Below are 22027 nucleotides of genomic sequence, written 5' to 3'. Positions count from 1 at the left end.
CTTTCAATTTGTTCCAATGAAGGGAAAGAAACCAGAGTCTTTTAAACTCTAGGCAAATATATGTGATTTTTACAGCTGAATGTATTAGTATTCTGTGACTGGAAGCAAGGCTAAGAAGTGAGGAAACTGGACAGGAGTAGGTCGAGAGGTTCTGGCCTGGGATCTGGAATACTCTGAGTGAAGGTATCATAGGGGAAGGGAAGAGGGTTTCTATGGATAGATATCTCCTCAGCTTCAGCAAGGAGGTAGTTGTTGGCAGAAGTTTTCCACCTTGAGTGTTTGTGTTATTTGCATGTTGGTTACATCATAGTTCTTTGGAGGTGTAAGTTACCAACTTGTTTTTTTTTCCCCCTCAACCTTTAGTTTGAAAATTTTCAAATGTGCAAGAAATTTGCAAAAATAATATAGTGAAACACCCTTTTACTCTAAAACACCAGTTAATCAGTTATTCATATCTCACCACAATTGGATGGCAAAAAAGTGTACAGTCTTTTTATTTATTTATTATTTAGGCCATGTGCCAGGCCTTGTGGGGTCTGAGTTCCCTGACCAGGGATTGAACCAGGCTGTGGTGATGAAAGTGCTAAATTGTAATCACTAGGCCAGTGGGGGCTTTCCTATTATCTTTCAGTTGTAGAGGAGGAGGAAGATAGTACTTTAACACTAAACTTAGAAATAAACCTGTTTGTTCATGACATAAATCCTCTAAGGTTACAGTAAAATTTGTCATATAGATCATTCTTAGACTAGTTAGAGACTTAAGTTCTAATATATTTTACAAATAAGTATTTTTACAATAAAGCAATTCATCTTTCTTAGAAGTAGTTTTAACCAAGTATTAGGAAATTCTGTCTTCTGTTTATTTCTGTCATTTGTGTTTTAGAGCAGGGGTCCCCAACCTCTGGGCCAAGGACTAGTACCAGTCCCTGGCCTGTTCGGAACTGGGGCTGCACAACAGGAGGTGAGCAGTGGGCAAGCGAGCAAATCTTCATCTGTATTTACAGCTGCTCCCCATTGCTTTCCTTAATGTCTGAGCTCCGCCTCCTATCAGAAGAGTAGCGGCATTAGGTTCTTGGAGCTTGTACCCAGCTGTGAACTGTGCGTGCGAGAGATCTGGGATGTGAACGCCTTATGAGAATTTATTGCCTATTGATCTGAGGTGGTGGTGCTCAGTAAATATAGTGCCTTTGAATCATCCCAGTTGCCACCCCTGTCTGTGGGAAAGTTGTCTTCTACAAAACTGGTCCCTGGTGCCAAAAAAGTTGGGGACCACTATTAAGAGGGAAGCTCATGCAGCAAAAATGTAAGGTCCTTGCATAAAGATTTTTTGTCTGTTTTGTTCACTGCAATGTCACCACTGTCTAAAACAGTGCTTAGGGTATAGTCCTAAGCATCTGTATTATTGAAGGTTATGCTAGGTTAATGGGCCAAGATATTATGCTTAAAAGTTTCCTAATAGGTTTAAAATGGAAGATACTGTATTGCCTAATCACTTTTAGATGCATTTGCCTTATTGTAACTGAGCTGATTTTGTTATTGTATATGTAAATCACATTAAAATAAGAGCATAAGCACATTAAAGATACAATTTTTCAAATAAAGGTGCCCTGTATTTTATTTAATTATAGGAAGCAGTGTGGTTCCTTTCCAACATTACAGCAGGCAACCAGCAACAAGTTCAAGCTGTAATAGATGCTGGATTAATTCCTATGATTATTCATCAGCTTGCCAAGGTCAGTCATTGTTATGAGTTTGTCATGTCTGTTAATATGTTATAATCAAGACTTTTTGAGCAAAAAATTCATTTCAGCTTTTCTTTTTAAATCTTCAGGGGGACTTTGGAACACAAAAGGAAGCTGCTTGGGCTATTAGCAACTTGACGATAAGTGGCAGAAAAGATCAGGTGAGTCTGGAAAAAAAAACGTTATGATTGTTAATATTGGGAAGTACACTACTGTCTTGTGTTTAGGAGTTTTTGATTGTTTATAAGCCCTGTACTGTATTCCTTTGGAGGAAGAGGTAATTATATAAATAAGAGTATCTCTTCTCTTTTGTTCTCTAGGTTGAGTACCTTGTACAGCAGAATGTAATACCACCATTCTGTAATTTATTGTCAGTAAAAGATTCTCAGGTTGTTCAGGTGGTTCTAGATGGTCTGAAAAACATTCTGATAATGGCTGGTGATGAAGCAAGCACAATAGCTGAAATAATAGAAGAATGTGGAGGTAAGAGGGTTGATTAAAGAAAAACAGTTGAGCTGTGGAGCTCTGAAACATTAGTTCCTTTAAAGACAGTTAATTTGAAAGAAAAGTGCTAGGATACATTTCTATTAATATCATCTGAGGATGTTGCTATTCTTTATTTGCTATGTTAGTAATCCAGGAAGATTTTCCAGAAAACCGCTGATTGTGAAAGTCACTCCATAACTTTCTTAGAGTTTTACAGTGCTTTTTAGGAAACACAATTACTCCTCTTGAAGTCATGTTGCATAAGATTAAGTGAAAACAAATGTGATAGCATCACTGAATATTCAGACAGAAAGTGTTTTCTTAATAACAAGAAGAAAATATCCTAGAGATGTTAAGGAGTCTTGTCCATGGTCAGAGAAGTAGTTTGTGGTAGAAGCATAATTAAAAGCCAGATGTTCATACTGTGCTACTATTAATTCACCATTCATTTTGTTTTTAAGATGTCTTATTAATGCATACATACAGAATTTAGAAAGCTACTAACGACAATGCTGTATGCAAGGCAGCAAAAGAGACACAGATGTAAAGAACAGACTTGGACTCTGAGGGAGAAGGCGAGGGTGGGATGATTTGAGAGACTAGCATTGAAGCATGTATATTACCATATGTGAAACAGATGACCAGTGCAAATTCGATGCATGAAACAGGACACTCAAAGCTGGTGCCCTGGGAGAACCCAGAGGCGTGGAGTGGGGAGGGAGGTGGGAGGGGGGTTTCAGGATTGGGGGACACATGTACCCATGGCTGATTCATGTCAATATATAACCAGCACAGTATTGTAAAGTAATTATCCTCCAGTTAAATAAATTAATTTTTTTAAATTAATTCAAAATTAAAATAGGAATAAATAAAATAATGGAACTAATTTTTTTAAAAGAGATGTTTTACTTTTTAAATAATTTGAAACAAGCATTGTAGTCTGATTCAGAACAATTTAACCCAGAACGTTTGAGCTATAGAATTGTTACTCCAGCTTTTTATCAGTATAGTTGCTTCTGTCTATGAGACAAATACTTATAATTAGGGTACATATTTACTTAGCATTTTATGATTTTATAAAGCACTCTATATCCATTATCTTTGATACCCATTTTCCCATTTTTCTGGTTTGGATGTTACTATAGAAAAAAGTTGAATTTTTTTCTATAGTAACTTAGATTTGTTACTATATAAAAAATTTTAAAAAGCAGTTATTTTGAAACTACTTCAAAATAACTTAGCTAAAAAGACATTCAAGGAAGAATAGTATCAAGGATTTAATAGAGTTGCATCTGATATATGGAGTAAATATTTTGGGAATATAGATAAAGGCATTCTACAGTTAACTATTCTGAAAAAACATTCCCAAATTGATATGGCTATATAGGAGATAAGCACCCTATTTCTTTCTTTCTTTCTTTTTTTTTTAAGAAATCACTTCTGAATTTAAAGTTTTACCTTTTATTTATGTCAATCTTTGAGCAACATTTGGAAAACGAAAAGATAAAAAAATTATCGTATGCACCAGTATGATTATACTAAAGGAATCTTAGGCTGGGGGAGATCTTGATCCTAGTCTTGCCACTCACTTGCCATGTAACCTGAAACAAACCCCTTTATATCTGTGCCACACTCCCTCATCTGTCAAATGGAGTGTTTAGGTGATTTTTAAACTGCCTGCCTCGGGGAACAGGGTACCTCAAGGGCCTCTAAAGAGGAAGAAATTAGTGGGGTGCTGGTTCTCTAAACAGAACAACTCAGGATTTTATCTGTTTTTTTAGATAAATGATCATCTTTGGAGGGTGGTAGGGAGGGTGTTTTTAGTTCTTTAGGATGTTTCATGATTAAATGAGTGCAGTTTCTTTATTCGTATGTACTTAATTATTTTAATTATTATCAGGTTTGGAGAAAATTGAAGTTTTACAGCAACATGAAAATGAAGACATATATAAATTAGCATTTGAAATCATAGATCAGTATTTCTCTGGTGATGATGTAAGTATATATTAAAGTATAGTGTGTCTGCATGTACATTAAAATCTATATGTAAAGTAAGTTTACTAAGAATTAATTTTCCATAACTAAATTGATACTGTATTCCTGTTACCTTTGCTTTTGTAATTTGTTAAATGGGAAGAAACAGTAATTATAGAAATGATGTATGTTCAGATCGGTAAATCTACAGATATCGGGACTTAAGAACGGGGCAGTTTTTAAATGTCCAGTTTTAAATCGCTGACTCTCTCTATTTCTGTCTGCACTGGGCCTTTGTTGCTGTGCAGGCTCCTCCCTGGCGGCGGTGCGTGGGCTTCTCTTGCGGTGGCTTCTCTGGCTGCAGACCGCAGGGCTTGGCGCACATGGGCTTCAGGAGCTGGGGCTCCTGGTCTCTACAGCACAGGCTCGGTAGCTGTGGCACACGGGCTCAGTTGCTACACAGAGGTGGGATCTTCCCACATCAGGGATAGAACCCATGTCCCCTGCATTGGCGGGCAGTTGGTGTTTTTCCCTTTGAGCCCACAGGGAGGCCCTATGATTTTCTTAAAATATTTTTAGGTGTTAAAAACACACACAGAATTCTTTTCCTAAGAAGTAAATCAACTCTGCTTACACTGTAATGTATAGCATCTTAACATAATGAAAATTCTTTTTCTTGGCTTCTTGTAGATCGATGAAGATCCTAGCCTCATTCCCGAAGCAACACAAGGAGGCACTTACAGCTTTGACCCAACGGCCAACCTTCAAACAAAAGAATTCAATTTTTAAATCCAGTTGAGTGCAGCATCTATCCCACATTGAATACGAAGCACCACCAGATGGCTACCAAAATGACAAGAGAAACAGCAACTACCGAAGGCTCCAAAACATACATGCCTCTTTGTTTTGATGCTTCTAAAGCAAGCCATGTCTCAGTCACTTTGCAGTTGCCAAAAGTCACTATCCACACGGACTGTAAATGCATATGCATGATTTCCTAAACTGGTTTAGAATTCTCCTTAACAGTCTTGACTGCCCTGTTTTCCCCCGTTCCCTGGTGCCACACGCTGACATCTGCAATCTCCAGTTTAGAATATTCCGTAGTGGTGGCATGTCAGCTGCCCACTTGATACTCCTTTGGAAAATGGTGCGCTGTGGATCAAGACACTTTGGTATGACACACACACGCGTTGGAAGACTTTAAAGAGGTGCAGTCTGATCTGAGCCTCCATCATTGTCCTCCACAAACATATTTTCATACTCTTTATGTGGAAGAATAGATTTTAAAAGTACAAGCCAAATGATTTTCATTGGTGGAACTGACACAAACAAAAAGTAACTTAAAAAAAAAAGAAACTTGGTTATTGATTAAACAGATAAGTTTTAAAAACTGTGCTTCATCTACCAGTAATTGATGTGTTTATTATCTGCCTCAGAAGCCAGGGTTGGAGGAAGGACTTTAGCTATGGATGGTAACGCTTTCGCCATTATACCTAATTTTTGAGAACAGCAAGCCCTATTTGACCACTCACTCCAGCCTGTGTGTTCCTGCTGTTTTGAAGTAATCAAATGCTGTGCATGGTATTTTACCTGAGCTGCAACCTGTTACGGACTTGAACTTCTGTTTAAGTTGAAAGCAAGAATCCCTGACCATAAAGAAAAACAAATAAATAAAACCAAAAAACACAAAGGTCTAAAGTACCCATTGGTGATATTAAAAAAGAAAATCTTGCTTTCAGCTTTCAGGAGTTAATATTTTTCGTTTTAAATTGATAATTGGATATGGTTGATTTATATTGGGTTTAAACTGTGGAGCTTTCATGTTTACTGTAATTTAGTCTTAAAATATTTTTTACTTAGTAACCAGTGCTTTTGATAATGTGGTTGGCAACAAACCAGCAACTATCTAGAAGTATCATAAGACTTCATTCTTTGAGTATTGGAAAGTTCATTCAGATCCTACTCTAAAAGCATATTCACATATAAAAAGATTCAGACAAGGATCTGCCTAGAGGAATAATCTGCAGTTATTTAACATAAACCTGATTTGCAGTGATCCTCAAGTAATTCTGAAAAATCTGGTATTACTGTGTGAAGTCACTGCTTTTGGTAAATTGTCCGACCCAGTTATTAATGAAAGAATATGGATTTGAAATTTCTTAAACTGAACAGTTTGTGCTGTCACAGGAATGGTTTTGTTGCTATTGTTTACTGGGTATAATTTCCCAACGCGTTGATGTGAAGGGATAGGAAATCTAAACTAATTTAGTTATCCGATGGGAGGGGGGTGTATTTACTGTGATGAAGATGAGACACATGCCGTCAGAGCTTTGTGAATCAGCGGGGGTGTTTTCACTGATAAACAACACATAGCAGGTGTGCATTCATTACAAATATGTGTATCTGCCAAGGTGGAGCCACTTTAAAGAGTGAGTTTTGTCTTGTATCTAAAGTGGATACAAGCGTATGTTTAAAATGCAAGATTTTTACTTGCTAGAGAATCTGTTTTAATATAGTGGTTTGGCCTCTGATTATTTATAGGTTTTATAAATTCTAGAATCAATTTCTCTTTAAGGTGGCTCAGACTTTTCAACTCTTGTGCACATAAAATTGAGTTGAAGTTCATTGTGCCTTTTTTTCTTTATCCAAATTTTGAGTTAAAGCGTCATATGGTAACTGCATCCTGTTCAGACACCATGGTCTAAATTTTTGAAACTGTGTGGTGTTCACTAAAAGTAGGAGTAATAAAGTCAAAGCTAATCAAGGTCACAAACTTCGGTGAAACCCTTAAAGTCCAAATCTTCTTGATATTGTGAATTATACCCCTTCCAGTTTACTTCCTTCTGGACTCCCCATAGTTACTGACAGTTACCTTTTAAATTTTGTACACATGGAGACTGAATTGGGCCTCTACTGTGCCGACTCCTATTTCCTGTGTGTTTTAAGTGCAAACTAACATAAGTGAACATTAGCATCAAGTAGTGCAGACGTCCGTGTGCATTGGCTTGATCCAGTTTGTTATGATCTATCGGTTTGGAATTGGAATTGCACCATTTCGTAGACAAAGGAAATTAAGTATATTGCTGCACTTTTACGTTTTCAAAACAGTGTTGAAAATTTGCATTGTTTTTATTTTTTTTAAACTCAGTTAAAAAAGACTAAAACGTTCTTTCAAAAGAGGCATCTAAATGTGTTCCTAATTTTGTATATGGGCTTAGGTTTTGTAACCAATAAAAAAGCTGCTATCAAATATGATAAAACATCGAAGAACTTATTTTTGAAAGTATCTGAATTTCCTAGTTTTGTTTTCTATGTGGTTAAGTGGAATTATTTTCCAAATATTAGCCCCGATGAAGGTGAATCATGAATTAACTCTTTCACTGTATTTTAATATCTCCTTTCCACTAGAGCAAACTAGGATGACCAGTAACAATGCTAGGTTCAAGAATATTGTGTAACCTAAGAAGTAGCAAAATCTACACTGATTTCCTAAGCTGCTGTAGATGGTGACAGAAACGATAGAAACTTCTTGTTGCACAGGCTTGAGGCTAGAAGTCAGGGTGGTGGCTGGGACTTGCTCTCCGGAGGGAAGGCTTTTCATCACTTCCTGCTTCTGGTAGTCCTCAGCTGGTAGCTGCATCTCTCTCGTCTCTGCCTTCATTAGCGCGTCAGTTCTCTGTGTGTCTCTGGTTTAAATACCGTAACTCATAGAAAGCCATTTCAGATGATTGTGTAATTGTGACTTTCATGAAACAGAAGCTGAAAGTTTAAGGCTTGTCTAATCCTTGAAAACCAGAACTTTGCAAGATAGTAATTGAAGTAAACCTAACAGTTTTAACCTGTTAGATAGAGGTTGTGGCTGTAAATGAAATCTTGGATTATTTAAAAGAACAGGGGATCAGCCAAACTTTACTTTTGTATAATGACACTTCAGATTATTTTTGAACAAACTCAATGTATGAGAAAATAAATTACACTTGCCATCATGTACTTCACAAGGGTTGTCCTTTTGAGAAGACTAACTATTGCTGGTAAAAATTTATGGATGTCAGTTGTCTAACAGTGATAGTTATGAATTTTCTTAACCCTAGTTGAACTGGGGGTTTAAATCTATTTGGAGAAAGGGAATATAATTTCTGTACATTAAGCTGTAAGTTTTAAGGCACATATAGGCCAAAGAGTGCTGTCTTTAACCTACCACTCATTTGTCCAGAGTGTAAAAGGAGCTCTTCACATAAATGATGTACTTTGTTAAGTAAATGAGGAACACTGCTAGAATGACTCTCAAAAGCACAGCATATAGACGAGGCTCTATCTGTACATACTTGTATACAGCTGACCCTGAACAACATGGGTTTGAACTGTGTGGGCCCACATATGTGTGGGGTTTTTCAATAGTAAACACTACAGTACTGCACGATCTGCTGTTGGTTGACTCCTCGGATGTGGAACCACTTACACAAAGGAACTGCTGTATGGAGAGACTCTGTATATGGAGGGCTGACTATAAATTATAGGCAGATTTTCGAATATTCAGAGGGTCAGCACCCCTAACCCCTGTGTGGTTCAGGGTCAGTTATATAGATGGACTCAGTACTCAATCAAGACAGAGTGTTTAGGAATAGCAGTGTGGGAATGCAGCATATTCACATCCTTCATCTTGTTCGGTCCCTAAGTCATGTCCGACTCTTTGCAACCCCATGGACTGTAGTGTGCTAGGCTCTTCTGTCCTTCACTGTCTCCCAGAGTTTGCTCAGATTCCTGTTAATTGAGTTGGTGATACTAGCTAACCATCTCATCCTCCGTTGTCCCTTTCTCTTCCTGCCCTCAGTCTTTCCCAGCATCAGCACTGTGCTGTGCTTAGTCACTTATGTCATGTCCAACTCTTTGCGACCCCATGGACTGTAGCCTGCCAGGCTGCTCTCTCCATTGGGATTCTTCAAGCAAGAGCACTGGAATGGGTTGCCATGCCCTCCTCCAGGGGATCTTCCCAGCCCAGGTCTCCTGCATTGCAGTCAGATTCTTTACCAGCTGAGCCACCAGGGAAGCCCAAAAATAGTGGAGAGGGTAGCCTATCCCTTCTCCAGGGGATCTTCCTGACCCAGGAATCCATCCGGGTCTCCTGCATTGCAGGCAAATTCTTTGCCATCTGAGCCATCAGGGAAGCTTCCCTGGGAGAGAATCCCTCTGTTACTTCCCAATAAACTCAGTTTTGCTGGCTGCTGGCATAAACTTATAACTCTGTGCTCATTAATGGGTTGACTTGGGATCTTTTTCAGTTTTTCTCAGCATCAGAGTCTTTTCCAATGAGTCAGGTCTTCAGGTGGCCAGAGTATTGGGAGTTTCGGCTGCAGCATCTGTCCTTCTGATGAATATTCAGGATTGATTTCCTTTATTGATTGACTGGTTTGATCTCCTTGTAGTCCAAAGGACTCAAGAGTCTTCTCCAGAAGCACAGTTCAAAAGCATCAATTCTTTGGTGCTCAGCCTCAGCCTTCTTTATGGTCTAACTCACATCCATACATGACTACTAGAAAAACCATAGCTTTGACTATATGGACCTTTGTAGGCAAAGTAACATCTCTGCTTTTTAATACACTGCCTAGATTTGTCATAGCTTTTCTTCTAAGGAACAAGGATCTTTTAATTTCATGGCTGCAGTCACCGTCTGCAGTGATTTTGGAGCCCAGGAAAATAAAGTCTGTCACTGCTTCCATTTTTTTCCCCATCTATTTGCCATGAAGTGATAGGAATGGATGCCGTGATCTTAGTTTTTTGAATGTGGAGTTTCAAGCCAGCTTTTTCACCGTCCTCTGTGACTCTTATCACGGGGCTCTTTAGCTCCTCTTCACTTTATGCCATAGAGTGGTATCATCTGCATATCACGTTGTTGATATTTCTCCCGGCAGTTGTGATTCCAGCTTGTGAGTCATCCAGCCTGGCATTTCATATGATGCACTCTATTTACCCATGAAATCCCTCAGCTAGCTTTAACGTATATCAGGGTTTCTCAAACCCTTCAGTATTGACATTTTAGGGAATTCCCTGATGGTCCAGTGGTTAGGACTCTGCACTTACACTGCCAAGGGACCAGGTGCGATCCCTGGTCAGGAAACTAAGATCCTGCAGGCCTTGAGGTGTGGCCCCCAAAAAAGGAGAAAAATGGACATTTTAGGCTGGGTAGTGTTTGATTGTGGGAGGCTGTCCTGTGTATTGTAGGGTGTTTAGTCGCATCATTAGGCTCTGCCCACGAGACTTTGTAGCATCTCTGCGCTTCCCCGTCAGGACAGCGAAAAATGTCTCAAGACACAGCCACGTGTTTCCTGGGGGCCAAAACTGCCCCATGCGTGAATGATTGGCCTAAATCAGTTCAGCTAGGAAACTTCTCCACTCAAATGAGACAGCCTAAATCATGCCTTCTGTTCTATGAACAGTGCCAGCTCTTCCACCCCCCACCCCCAGAAACAAACAAAAAAAATGTGCCTTTTCTTTATTCTCAGTTTTAGGAGAAATCAGCTTAGCACATTTCCCAGATCCCATGTGAGGACTCCTGGCAGTCCTGAGCCTGTCTACTGCGAAGGGCTTAGGAGGAATGGGCACGTTGCTCTCTCACATGCATTCTATGGCTCAAAGAAGTTGTGTGTGCACGCACCACTAGGGAAGCCCAGTTCACCCAGTTGCATCCAATTCTTTGCCATACTGTAGACTGCAGGCCACCAGGCTCCTTTGTCCATGGAGTTTGCCAGGCAAGATTACTGGAGTGGGTTGCCATTTTCTCCTCCAGGGTATCTTCCCAAGCCAGGGATTGAAACAGCATGCCCTGTGTCTCCTGCATTGAAGGTGGATTCTTTACCACTGAGCTACCAGGACAGCCCTAAAGATTGTGTGATGCAACCAGATATGTGGACTGCCCTTTGTTTTCTCGACGCTTCCCTATAGCAGTGTGTGTGAGACATGGGTGAAGAACTTGAAGTTTTCTGGGAGAGCTGGGGTTGGAGCAGAGAAATCTCTAGCATAGTTTGTAAAGCATTATGAGAGACTGGCCTCATCAGGATACTTCACAGGTTTATTAAATATGATTAAAAGCAGGGGATCTATGGCTGTTCTATAAAGTATGTGTTCCCTGCAGGGCCTTTCTTCTGCAACATCCATTTTCCCAGCCCTGAAGAACTGCCTACCATCTGCCTTGAGTAATTCTTTAAAACTGTGGTTCCTGGAGATAAATGGGGCCTTGTGCCAAGTGATGTGTGAAGCCTCAAGGGAAACCAGGCATCTTCACAGGGCAGTGGTTTTACTTGATGTCAGAAAGCTTTATGGTACTACAGACCTAGGTGTTAGAGAGTAAAGGACACATTTTGCATAATGTTTTAAAGACAAAATCCGGTTTTGTTTTTGAGGCAGACCATTTTGTGGACACATTTCTGCAGGCTAGGAGTCAGAAGAGTTGGAGAAGCAAACGCACTCCCAAGTCGGTCTACTTATGGACTAGCTTGCATTGTGACTGAGTCTTAATATTGAATAAAAGTCACCACTCTTAAAGAACCATCATTACAAATGAACTGTTCTTAATTTCAAGTATAGACTTTTAATTATTCCCGTATAGCAGAAGAGACAGATCTGTTTTTATTAACTTCCTTTCTCAACCTGAACACTCCATGCATTTCAGCCATCCTGCTTTAAAGTCCTTCCTGGACCTGGTTCCTCTTGGCTTCGTGCATTCCAAGGACCCTGTGTATAAAGTGTGCTTTGGCTAGTTTCTGGATACAATGGAATGGGAACATTCCATTATCTGGCCATTTAATTCTGTTAACGTGGAAGAGACTGTTTCAGTTACTTTACCAGCTTCATCATCATTAGATTTGTGATCAGGTAACAGCCTCAGTTCCCTTTGTTTTCAGCTCTTTTCAATCCAGTAGTTTGGTGTTTATAGTTTTCAAACCTTAATAGAATCTATAAATTTCACTTTATTTGATTTCAGCTCGGTTTTCTTCATAAGAACATTCCATATCTGTATGTATCTTTTCCATGGCTTCAGTCATTTTTTTATAAATAAGAATTTTGAAACTAAGCATTTAAGAACATTCGAATACTTCTTGAGCATCCTATCCCCTGCCAGGTCCCGTGCTAGGGTGCAAGGTCCACACACACACCAATTAAAAGTAAAAGTTAGGTCAAATGTTAGAGATACACAATGATATGTAATAGAGGGAATTGGCCTGGCTAGGAAGGTGATAATCAGGCTGGCAGTGAGTTCTCAGTAAATGCCAGCCACTGGTACGAGTGCTTAAGAAGTACCAACTTGGTCCTCAACATCTCTGTGATGAAGATTCTTACTATCAGGCAGACAGCAGTTAAAGTCTCCAAAAATTACACAGCTGATAATGGTGAAGGAAAAGCAGGAGTTAATTGGGCAGATTCACTGGAAAAGCTTTTCTGTTAGAAGAAACAGTACAAAGGAGGAAGGAGCATGGGAGTCCAGGTAGTGAAAGGAAGTACAGCTGGAGCCAAAATGATCGTGAAGGGGAGGGCTGCCAGGGGCAGGGGAGGGCTGAGGAGATAGGCAGGTGCCAGACCCCCACCTGTAAGGCATACAAACAAGTTTTGATATTCTACAAGCAATGGTAAATCATCTTCATTAAACAAGAGTGATGATAGAAGTATTGTGTTTAATAACAATCATTAGCTGGTAGGGCAAGGGCAGGAAATGTACTTTGAGTTTAGTAATGTGTACAGGTTGAAATAGTGAGTGTGAAGCCCTAAAGCAAGAGATGGTGAACAGGTTGGTCCATGAAGTGGATGAAAGAAAGTGTCCAACTCTTCACGACCCAATGGAGTGTAGCCAGGCTCCTCTGTCTGTGGGATTTCCCAGGCAAGAATACTGGAGTGGGTTGCCATGCCCTTCTGCAGGGGATCTTTCCAACCTAGGGATCGAACCTGGGTCTCTAGCATTGTGGGCAGATTCTTTACCATCTGAGCCACCAGGTGGAATCCAGAGATACTGGCAACTAAAACAGGAGCAAGCGAAGCTTAGATCAGGAATTGGAGGAGAGGGAGATATCAAGGATGATTTCTGTGTTTCTGGGTTGCTGTAACTGATGAATATTAAGTGGCATAAAAGATAATAAGCAACACTGAGGGGGAGTTCCCTGATTCATTGGTTAGGACTTGGTGCTTTCACTGCTGTGGCTGAGGATCAATCTCTGGTGGAGGAACAAAGAACATGAAAGCCTCACAGTGCAGTCAGAAGAAAAAAGAGCAACAGTAGAGAGTCAGACGCATGGAGTAGAGGTTGATGAGTTCAGTTCAGGTTGAGTTGAGTGGAGACACGCAAATGATGGTCAACACTGTAAATACTGGGGCTGAGAGGAGAGGGCCAGCACTAGAGATCTGAATCCTCTGTTTTGGGGATTATTAAAACAGGAAGTGCAGGTCATCCCTGGGTATCCATGGGGCATTTGTTCCAGAAGCCCCTGTGTGTACCAGAATCCATGGATGTTCAAGTCTCATTAGTTTGCCCTTCCTATCTGCAGATTCAAGAGCTGACTGTTCAGTTCAGTTCAGTTGCTCAGTCGTGTCCAACTCTTCTCGACCCCATGGACTGCAGCACACCAGGCCTCTCTGTCCATCACCAACTTCCAAAGCCTACTCAAACTCATGTTCATCACGTTGGTGATGCCATCCAACCATCTCATCCTCTGTCATCCACTTCTGCCTTCAATCTTTCCCAGCATCACAGTCTTTGCCAAGGAGTCAGTTCTTCCCATCAGGTGTCCAAAGTATCAGAGTTTCAGCTTCAGCATCAGTCCTTCTAATGTACATTCAGGACTGATTTCCTTTAGGATTGATTGGCTCTCCTTGCAGTCTAAGGGACTTGCAAGAGTATTCTCCAACACCACAGTTCTAAAGCATCAATTCTTCAGCGCTCAGCTTTCTTCATAGTCCAACTCTCACATCCATACATGACTACTGGGAAAACCATAGCCTTGACTAGATGGACATTTGTTGGCAAAGTAATGTCTCTGCTTTTTAATATGCTGTCTAGGTTGGTCATTGCCTTTCTTCCAAGGAGCAAGCATCTTCCAATTTCATGGCTGCAGTCACCATCTGCAGTGACTTTGGAGCCCAAAAAGATTGTCACTGTTTCCATTGTTTCCCCATCTATTTGCCGTGAAGTGATGGGACCGGATGCCATGATCTTAGTTTTCTGAATGTTGAGTTTTAAGCCAACTTTTTCACTCTCCTCTTTCACTTTCAAGAGGCTCTTTAGTTCTTCTTTGCTTTCTGCCATGAGGGTGGTGTCATCTGCATATCTGAGGTTACTGATATTTCTCCCAGCAATCTTGATTCCAGCTTGTGGCTTCATCCAACCCGGCTGACTGTAGTTGTCTGTTAAGCATCTACTCAAGGGTCAAAAAGCAAAGGCCTTGGGGACACTCACTCGTGGGTTCTGGCCTCGGCCCAGTCACTGAGAGTCCTTAGACAAGTTATTTAAATCTGTTATTTGAGCCTGTTTCCACATTTGTAAAATAGGGGGACACACACTGAGTCCCAGGGTTGTAAAGAAAGATAAAATACCACATGAGCTGGCTCAGCTGTAAAGAATCTGCCTGCCAATGCAGGAGACAGATTCCATCCCTGGGTCAGGAAGATTCCTCTGGAGAAAGAAAACGCAACCCACTTCAGTAGAACAGAGGAGCTACGGTCCCTGGAGTGGCAAAGACTCAAACACGACTGAGCAACTAAACAGCAGCACAGTAAGTACAACATAAAATATCGCAGGTAAATTATCTGGTACCAAACTGCTGTGACCTACTGCTCCTCTCGCCCATACTTATGCTGCTTTTGGATCTTTAAGGACAGTGTTAGAGTAAGCCATAATATCTACTGACGGTTGCTTGCAAGGCTTAATTAGAATATTTTGTCCCTGAAATTCTCCCCCCCCACACACCCCTCCCTCCTCCCTCCCTCTACTGCAGGCTATTGGCAAAAATTCCAACAGCTAGACTTCACTTCCTGGCTTAAGGCTTTGAACCCTGTTAACAGTCACACTGCATCAAAAGGTGTGGCCCTATCTCCAGCCTTTTGGGCGTGGTCTGGGAATAGGTGGCTTACCCTTACTCCTTGGAAGGAAAGTTATGACCAACCTAGACAGTATATTAAAAAGCAGAGACATTACTTTGCCATCAAAGGTCGGTCTAGTCAAGGCTACGGTTTTTCCAGTGGTCATGTATGGATGTGAGAGTTGGACTGTGAAGAAAGCTGAGCGCCGAAGAATTGATGCTTTTGAACTGTGGTGTTGGAGAAGACTTGAGAGTCCCTTGGACTGCAAGGAGATCCAACCAGTCCATCCTAAAGGAGATCCGTCCTGGGTGTTCATTGGAAGGACTGATGTTGAAGCTGAAACTTCAATGCTTTGGCCACCTCATGCGAAGAGTTGACTCATTTGAAAAGACCCTGATGCTGGGAAAGATTGAAGGCTGAGAAGAAGGGGACGACAGAGGATGAGATGGCTGGATGGTATCACTGACTCGATGGACAGGAGTCTGAGTAAACTCCGGCAGTTGGTGATGGACAGGGAGGCCTGGCGTGCTGCGATTCATGGGGTCGCAAAGAGTCGGACACGACTGAGTGAACAGAACTGGGGATAGGTCTGGTTTCGGCAGTTAAGAAAATTAGTGAGCATGAACCTGAGTTGAGAAAACGTCTGGCTCTGCAGCGTTGGGACTCCGCGGGGCAGCGGGGCGGGAGGGTGAAGCCTTCTTTCGCCCCACCCCCTCGCCGCGCAGCCCCGCCTCCTCGCCGCGCAGCCCCGCCTCCTCGCCGCGCAGCCCCGCCTTCCCGCTCACTGTTCGCGGGGAGATCCCAGCCCAGGTGCGGGCAGTCTGCGATCGGAGCTGGAAGCATGCACGCGGGCGGGGAGCTGGGCATCTCGGCGGGCGGCTCGCTGCTGCTGTGCGCCTCGCTGCTGGCAGTGGGCTGCGCGCTGGGCCTGCGCCTGGGCCGGGGGCAGGGGACGGCGGACGGTTGCTCGCTTGGCTCTGCTTCAACGCCCTGGTGCATTTCGCGCTGGTAAGTAAGCGTCCTCGTCTGGGCCCCGAAAACGCAGAAGGACGCCGCCTCTCTTGAGACCCTTCCCTCTAGCTTCCAGGAAAGGACGCGGACGCCAGGGACGCCTTGGCCGCCCCGGGCCTTATGGCGGGAGACCTGGGAATCACCTGGAGGCCCGTGGCCTTTGGCCAGATACTGCACTTCTCCGAGGTCCCAAGGCCATAGCGCAGCTTCCCTAGTGGTGCCAGTTTCTCTACCAGATTAAAACTAAACCAGGAAAGGCCGAGCATTGTTATCCCTCTATGATGCTGTTAGTCGGATTGTAAGCTGCGGAAAGGCCTTGGTTTGCTTGACTTCTTAACCTGCACATAGATGTCTAAGATAATTGAGAGTGTTTGAATGACTCAGAGGCAGCAGGGAGGGGTGATGAGGTACGCTGGGGCCTGAACCAAAACCCCAAACCCGCTTCCAAATAGTAATCACCATTTATTAGGTAACTACTGTATGCAGGCCCAGTACTGTGTTTAAAATTTCTGACCTGCTAACACCCCATAAGTCACTTCTTATTGTCCCCATGTTACAGAGAAACAAGCCTGCAAAGTTAGATGACTTCACAGTGCCACACAGCTGGCGTGATTTTTGGAATAACTTAGTCTGACTCCAAAGCTTGCACTTTATTTCATGCCAGGCTTTAGGAAACCTGTTCTTAAAACTTCAACTCACTTTTTGTATGGCCAGGAGGGTTGCTTTTAAGGGATTCTATTGAAAATGCCCCACTTCCCGTGCACGCACTCTTCTTAAAGCCTTTTGTTAAACTAGGCAAAATATCTTTTTCCTTTTTTTGCCAATTTGACCTTGGTTAAATCTAGGCAAACCCAAAGCTAATGTGAAGCCAGGGTCTCTACGATCAGTTCTCCTCCCTATCCGGTGGTTTCAATCAACGGAGGACAGAAAATACAAGAAAAAAAATTCCAGAAATTTCCAAGATGAATTTGCCCGCCTCTGCAACTCCCCCTCCTCACCCACAACTAGTTACATGGTATTTACCCTGTATTTACAGCTATTTATGTAGTATTTACATAGGGTTGGGTATTAAAGGTGAGCTAGAGATGATTTTATTTAGGTCATACCTGAATGGTATAGCGGTTTTCCCTACTTTCTTCAATTAAACTCTGAATTTGGCAATAAGGAGTTCATGATGTGAGCCACAGTCAGCTCCTGGTCTTGTTTTTGTTGACTGTATACAGCTTCTCCATCTTTGGCTGCAAAGAATATAATCAATCTGATTTCGGTGTTGACCATCTGGTGATGTCCATGTGTGTAGAGTCTTCTCGTGTGTTGTTGGAAGAGGGTGTTTGCTATGACCAGTGCATTTTCTTGGCAAAACTCTATTAGTATTTGCCCTGCTTCATTCCGTATTCCAAAGCCAAATTTGCCTGTTACTCCAGGTGTTTCTTGACTTCCTACTTTTGCATTCCAGTCCCCTATAATGAAAAGGACATCTTTTTTGAGTGGCAGTTCTAAAAAGTCTTCTAGGTCATCATAGAACTGTTCAGCATCAGCTTCTTCAGCGTTACTGGTTGGGGCATAGACTTGGATTACTGTGATATTGAATGGATTGCCTTGGAAATGAACAGAGATCATTCTGTCGTTTTTGAGACTGCATCCAAGTACTGCATTTCGGACTCTTCTCTTGACCATGATGGCTACTCCATTTCTTCTAAGGGATTCCTGCCCACAGTAGCAGATATAATGGTCATCTGAGTTAAATTCACCCATTCCAGTCCATTTTAGTTCGCTGATTCCTAGAATGTCAATGTTCACTCTTGCCATCTCTTGTTTGACCACTTCCAATTTGCTTTGATTCATGGACCTGACATTCCAGGTTCCTATGCAATATTGCTGTTTACAGCATTGGACCTTGCTTCTATCACCAGTCACATCCACAGCTGGGTATTGTTTTTGCTTTGGCTCCATCGCTTCATTCTTTCTGGAGTTATTTCTCCACTGACCTCCAGTAGCATATTGGGCACCTACTGACCTGGGGAGTTCCTCTTTCAGCATCCTATCTTTTTGCCTTTTCATACTGTTCATGGGGTTCTCAAGGCAAGAATAGTTAAGTGGTTTGCCATTCCCTTCTCCAGTGGACCACATTCTGTCAGACCTCTCCACCATGACCTGCCCATCTTGGGTTGCCCCGCGGGCATGACTTACTTTCATTGAGTTAGACAAGGCTGTGGTCCTAGTGTGATTATATTGACTAGTTTTCTGTGCGTATGGTATGACCTAAATCAAATCCCTTATGATTATACATTGGAAGTGAGAAATAGATTTAAGGGCCTAGATCTGATAGATAGAGTGCCTGATGAACTATGAAATGAGGTTCGTGACATTGTACAGGAGACAGGGATCAAGACCATCCCCATGGAAAAGAAATGCAGAAAAGCAAAATGGCTGTCTGGGGTGGCCTTACAAATAGCTGTTAAAAGAAGAGAGGCGAAAAGCAAAGGAGGAAAGGAAAGATATAAGCATCTGAATGCAGAGTTCCAAAGAATAGCAAGAAGAGATAAGAAAGCCTTCTTCAGCGATCAATGCAAAGAAATAGAGGAAAACAACAGAATGGGAAAGACTAGAGATCTCTTTAAGAAAATTAGAGATACCAAGGGAACATTTCATGCAAACATGGGCTCAATAAAGGACAGAAACGGTATGGACCTAACAGAAGCAGAAGATATTAAGAGGTGGCAAGAATACACAGAACAACTGTACAAAAACTTCACGACTCGGTTAATCACAATGGTGTGATCACTCATCTAGAGCCAGACATCCTGGAATATGAAGTCAAGTGGGCCTTAGAAAGCATCACTACGAACAAAGCTAGTGGAGGTGATGGAATTCCAGTAGAGCTATTTCAAATCCTGGAAGATGATGCTGTGAAAGTGCTGCACTCAATATGCCAGCAAATTTGGAAAACTCAGCAGTGGCCACAGGACTGGAAAAGGTCAGTTTTCATTCCAATCCCAAAGAAAGGCAATGCCAAAGAATGCTCAAACTACCACACAATTGCACTCATCTCACGTGATAGTAAAGAAATGCTCAAAATTCTCCAAGCAAGCCTTCAGCAATACGTGAACCATGAACTTCCCGATGTTCAACCTGGTTTTAGAAAAGGCAGAGGAACCAGAGATCAAATTGCCAACATCTGCTGGATCATGGAAAAAGCAAGAGAGTTTCAGAAAAACATCTATTTCTGCTTTATTGACTATGCCAAAGCCTTTGACTGTGTGGATCACAATAAACTGTGGAAAATTCTGAAAGAGATGGGAATACCAGACCACCTAACCTGCCTCTTGAGAAATCTGTATGCAGGTCAGGAAGCAATAGTTAGAACTGGACATGGAACAACAGACTGGTTCCAAATAGGAAAAGGAGTACGTCAAGGCTGTATATTGTCACCCTGCTTATTTAACTTACATGCAGAGTACATCATGAGAAACGCTGGACTGGAAGAAACACAAGCTGGAATCAAGATTGCCGGGAGAAATATCAATAACCTCAGATAATGCAGATGATACCACCCTTATGGCAGAAAGTGAAAAGGAACTAAAAAGCCTCTTGATGAAAGTGAAAGAGGAGAGTGAAAAAGTTGGCTTAAAGCTCAACATTCAGAAAATGAAGATCATGGCATCTGGTCCCATCACTTCATGGGAAATAGATGGGGAAACAGTGTCAGACTTTATTTTTCTGGGCTCCAAAATCAGTGCAGATGGTGATTGCAGCCATGAAATTAAATGACGCTTACTCCTTGGAAGAAAAGTTGTGACCAACCTAGATAGTATATTCAAAAGCAGAGACATTACTTTGCCGACTAAGGTCCGTCTAGTCGAGGCTATGGTTTTTCCTGTGGTCATGTATAGATGTGAGAGTTGGACTGTGAAGAAGGCTGAGCACCGAAGAATTGATGCTTTAGAACTGTGGTGTTGGAGAAGACTCTTGAGAGTCCCTTGGACTGCAAGGAGATCCAACCAGTCCATTCTGAAGGAGATCAGCCCTGGGATTTCTTTGGAAGGAATGATGCTAAAGCTGAAACTCCAGTACTTTGGCCACCTCATGGGAAGTGTTGTCTCATTGGAAAAGACTCTGATGCTGGGAGGGATTAGGGGCAGGAGGAGAAGGGGACGACAGAGGATGAGATGGCTGGATGGCATCACTGACTCGATGGACATGAATCTGAGTGAACTCAGGGGGTTAGTGATGGACAGGAAGGCCTGGCGTGCTGCAGTTCATTGGGTCGCAAAGAGTCGGACACGACTGAGCGACTGAACTGAACTGAGAGATGATTTAAAGCCTAGGGGATGCTGTCAGTTATATGCAAATACTACACCATTTTTACAGAAGTGACTTGAGCATTTGTGGGTTTTGGCATGCCTGGGAAACAGTCCCTGTCTGAGGGAGGACTGGAATATTGAGAAAGAGCTGAGTTTTGGACTGTCGCCTAGGGTGCAGATGTTTATCAGTTGGATATGTGCACGTATCAGATACTGCTGAGTGGAATGACGAAATTCCTTCTTTCCTAATAGTCAACTTGTGGAGGTTGAAGACAGTAAACAGTTCCCTCAACTCCTGTATTTATAGAATTGATTTTTTTTTTTTTGCTGTGTGGGGTCTCAGTTGCAGCACATGGGATCTTCGGTCTTCGTTGCAGCATGCAGGATCTTTAGTTGCGGCATGTGAACTCTTAGTTGCGGCGTGCAGGATCTTTAGTTGCGGCATGTGAACTCTTAGTTGCGGCATGCAGGATCTAGTTTCCCGACCAGGAATCAAACCGTGGCCCCCTGCATTGGACCACCAGGGGAGTCTCTAAAGAATTTTTAGGCCATTGCTGAACACAAGGTATCTGAGGAACAGGGGCAACAAAACAGGTTACAAGGCTCACTTAAAGTGTATTATATTTTAGACACACAAAAAGGGTATAAAAACACTAAAACATAGACCCACATGTTCAGCACCTAGTTTAAAATTAAAGTCTGCTTTTCAAGCACCGACTGCCAGGAAGCACTGGATACATCTCCACTTGGCACCTTGAGGTGTAGCCCCATGTATGCCCCACTCTCCTCCTTTATTCTGAAGGAAATTTTTCCCCCCACCACCACCCATGGACCCATCTTGTGCTGTTTACCTGTCTCAGCTGCAAAACATCCCGCTGTTTGAGTGTACCGTACCATACATACCTTGAAGTGAAAGTGTTTGTCACTTGGTTGTGTCCGACTCTGTGACCCCATGGTCTATAGCCTGCCAAGCTCCTCTGTTCTTATAATTCTCCAGACAAGAGTACTGGAGTGGGTTGCCTTTCCCTTCTCCAAGGGATCTTCCCAACCCAGAGATCAAACCCGTGTCTCCCACATCTCCTAACTGTAGGCAGATTCTTTGCCATCTGAGCCACCGGGGACCTGAATACATACCTTGAATACATACAATAATCCCTTAATTCTAAAAGGCACTTTTTTTTTTGTATGTTACAACAATCAGTGGCATAACCACTGTGGGTTATTTTATTGATATATTAAAATATACATTTTAAATATATATATATATATATATATATATATATATATATTTGAGCTTCCTTATGGCTCAGTCAGTAAAGAATCTACCTGGAATGCAAGAGACCCAGATTCGATCCCTGGGTCAAGAATATCCCCTGGAGAAAGAAATGGCAACCCACTCCAGTATTCTTGCCTGGGAAATCCCAAGGACAGAGGAGCCTGCTGGGCTGC

The 22027-nt window shown here is 42.1% G+C and overlaps 2 protein-coding genes across 2 annotated transcripts in view; both read left to right on the top strand.

Moving 5' to 3' along the window:
• The window catches only part of KPNA3 (karyopherin subunit alpha 3), a 96080-nt gene extending 88351 nt beyond the window's left edge, over positions 1–7729 (top strand). Inside the window, exons 13-17 of the mRNA XM_052650341.1 lie at positions 1629–1733; positions 1832–1903; positions 2063–2225; positions 4129–4223; positions 4893–7729. Of these exons, the coding sequence (XP_052506301.1) occupies positions 1629–1733; positions 1832–1903; positions 2063–2225; positions 4129–4223; positions 4893–4991 (534 nt within the window). The 3' untranslated portion in view covers positions 4992–7729. The remainder of the gene's footprint in view (positions 1–1628; positions 1734–1831; positions 1904–2062; positions 2226–4128; positions 4224–4892) is intronic.
• An 8375-nt stretch (positions 7730–16104) lies between these two features.
• Positions 16105–22027, top strand: part of EBPL (EBP like) — a 31361-nt gene continuing 25438 nt past the window's right edge. The window contains 2 exon segments of the mRNA XM_052650333.1: positions 16105–16222; positions 16225–16271. Of these exon segments, the coding sequence (XP_052506293.1) occupies positions 16105–16222; positions 16225–16271 (165 nt within the window).

The sequence above is a fragment of the Budorcas taxicolor genome, chromosome 12 (genome assembly GCF_023091745.1).
Source record: "Budorcas taxicolor isolate Tak-1 chromosome 12, Takin1.1, whole genome shotgun sequence".
Classification (NCBI taxonomy): domain Eukaryota; kingdom Metazoa; phylum Chordata; class Mammalia; order Artiodactyla; family Bovidae; genus Budorcas; species Budorcas taxicolor.
Note: the sequence above shows the minus strand (reverse complement) of the source record. Positions and strands in the feature narration are given on the sequence as shown.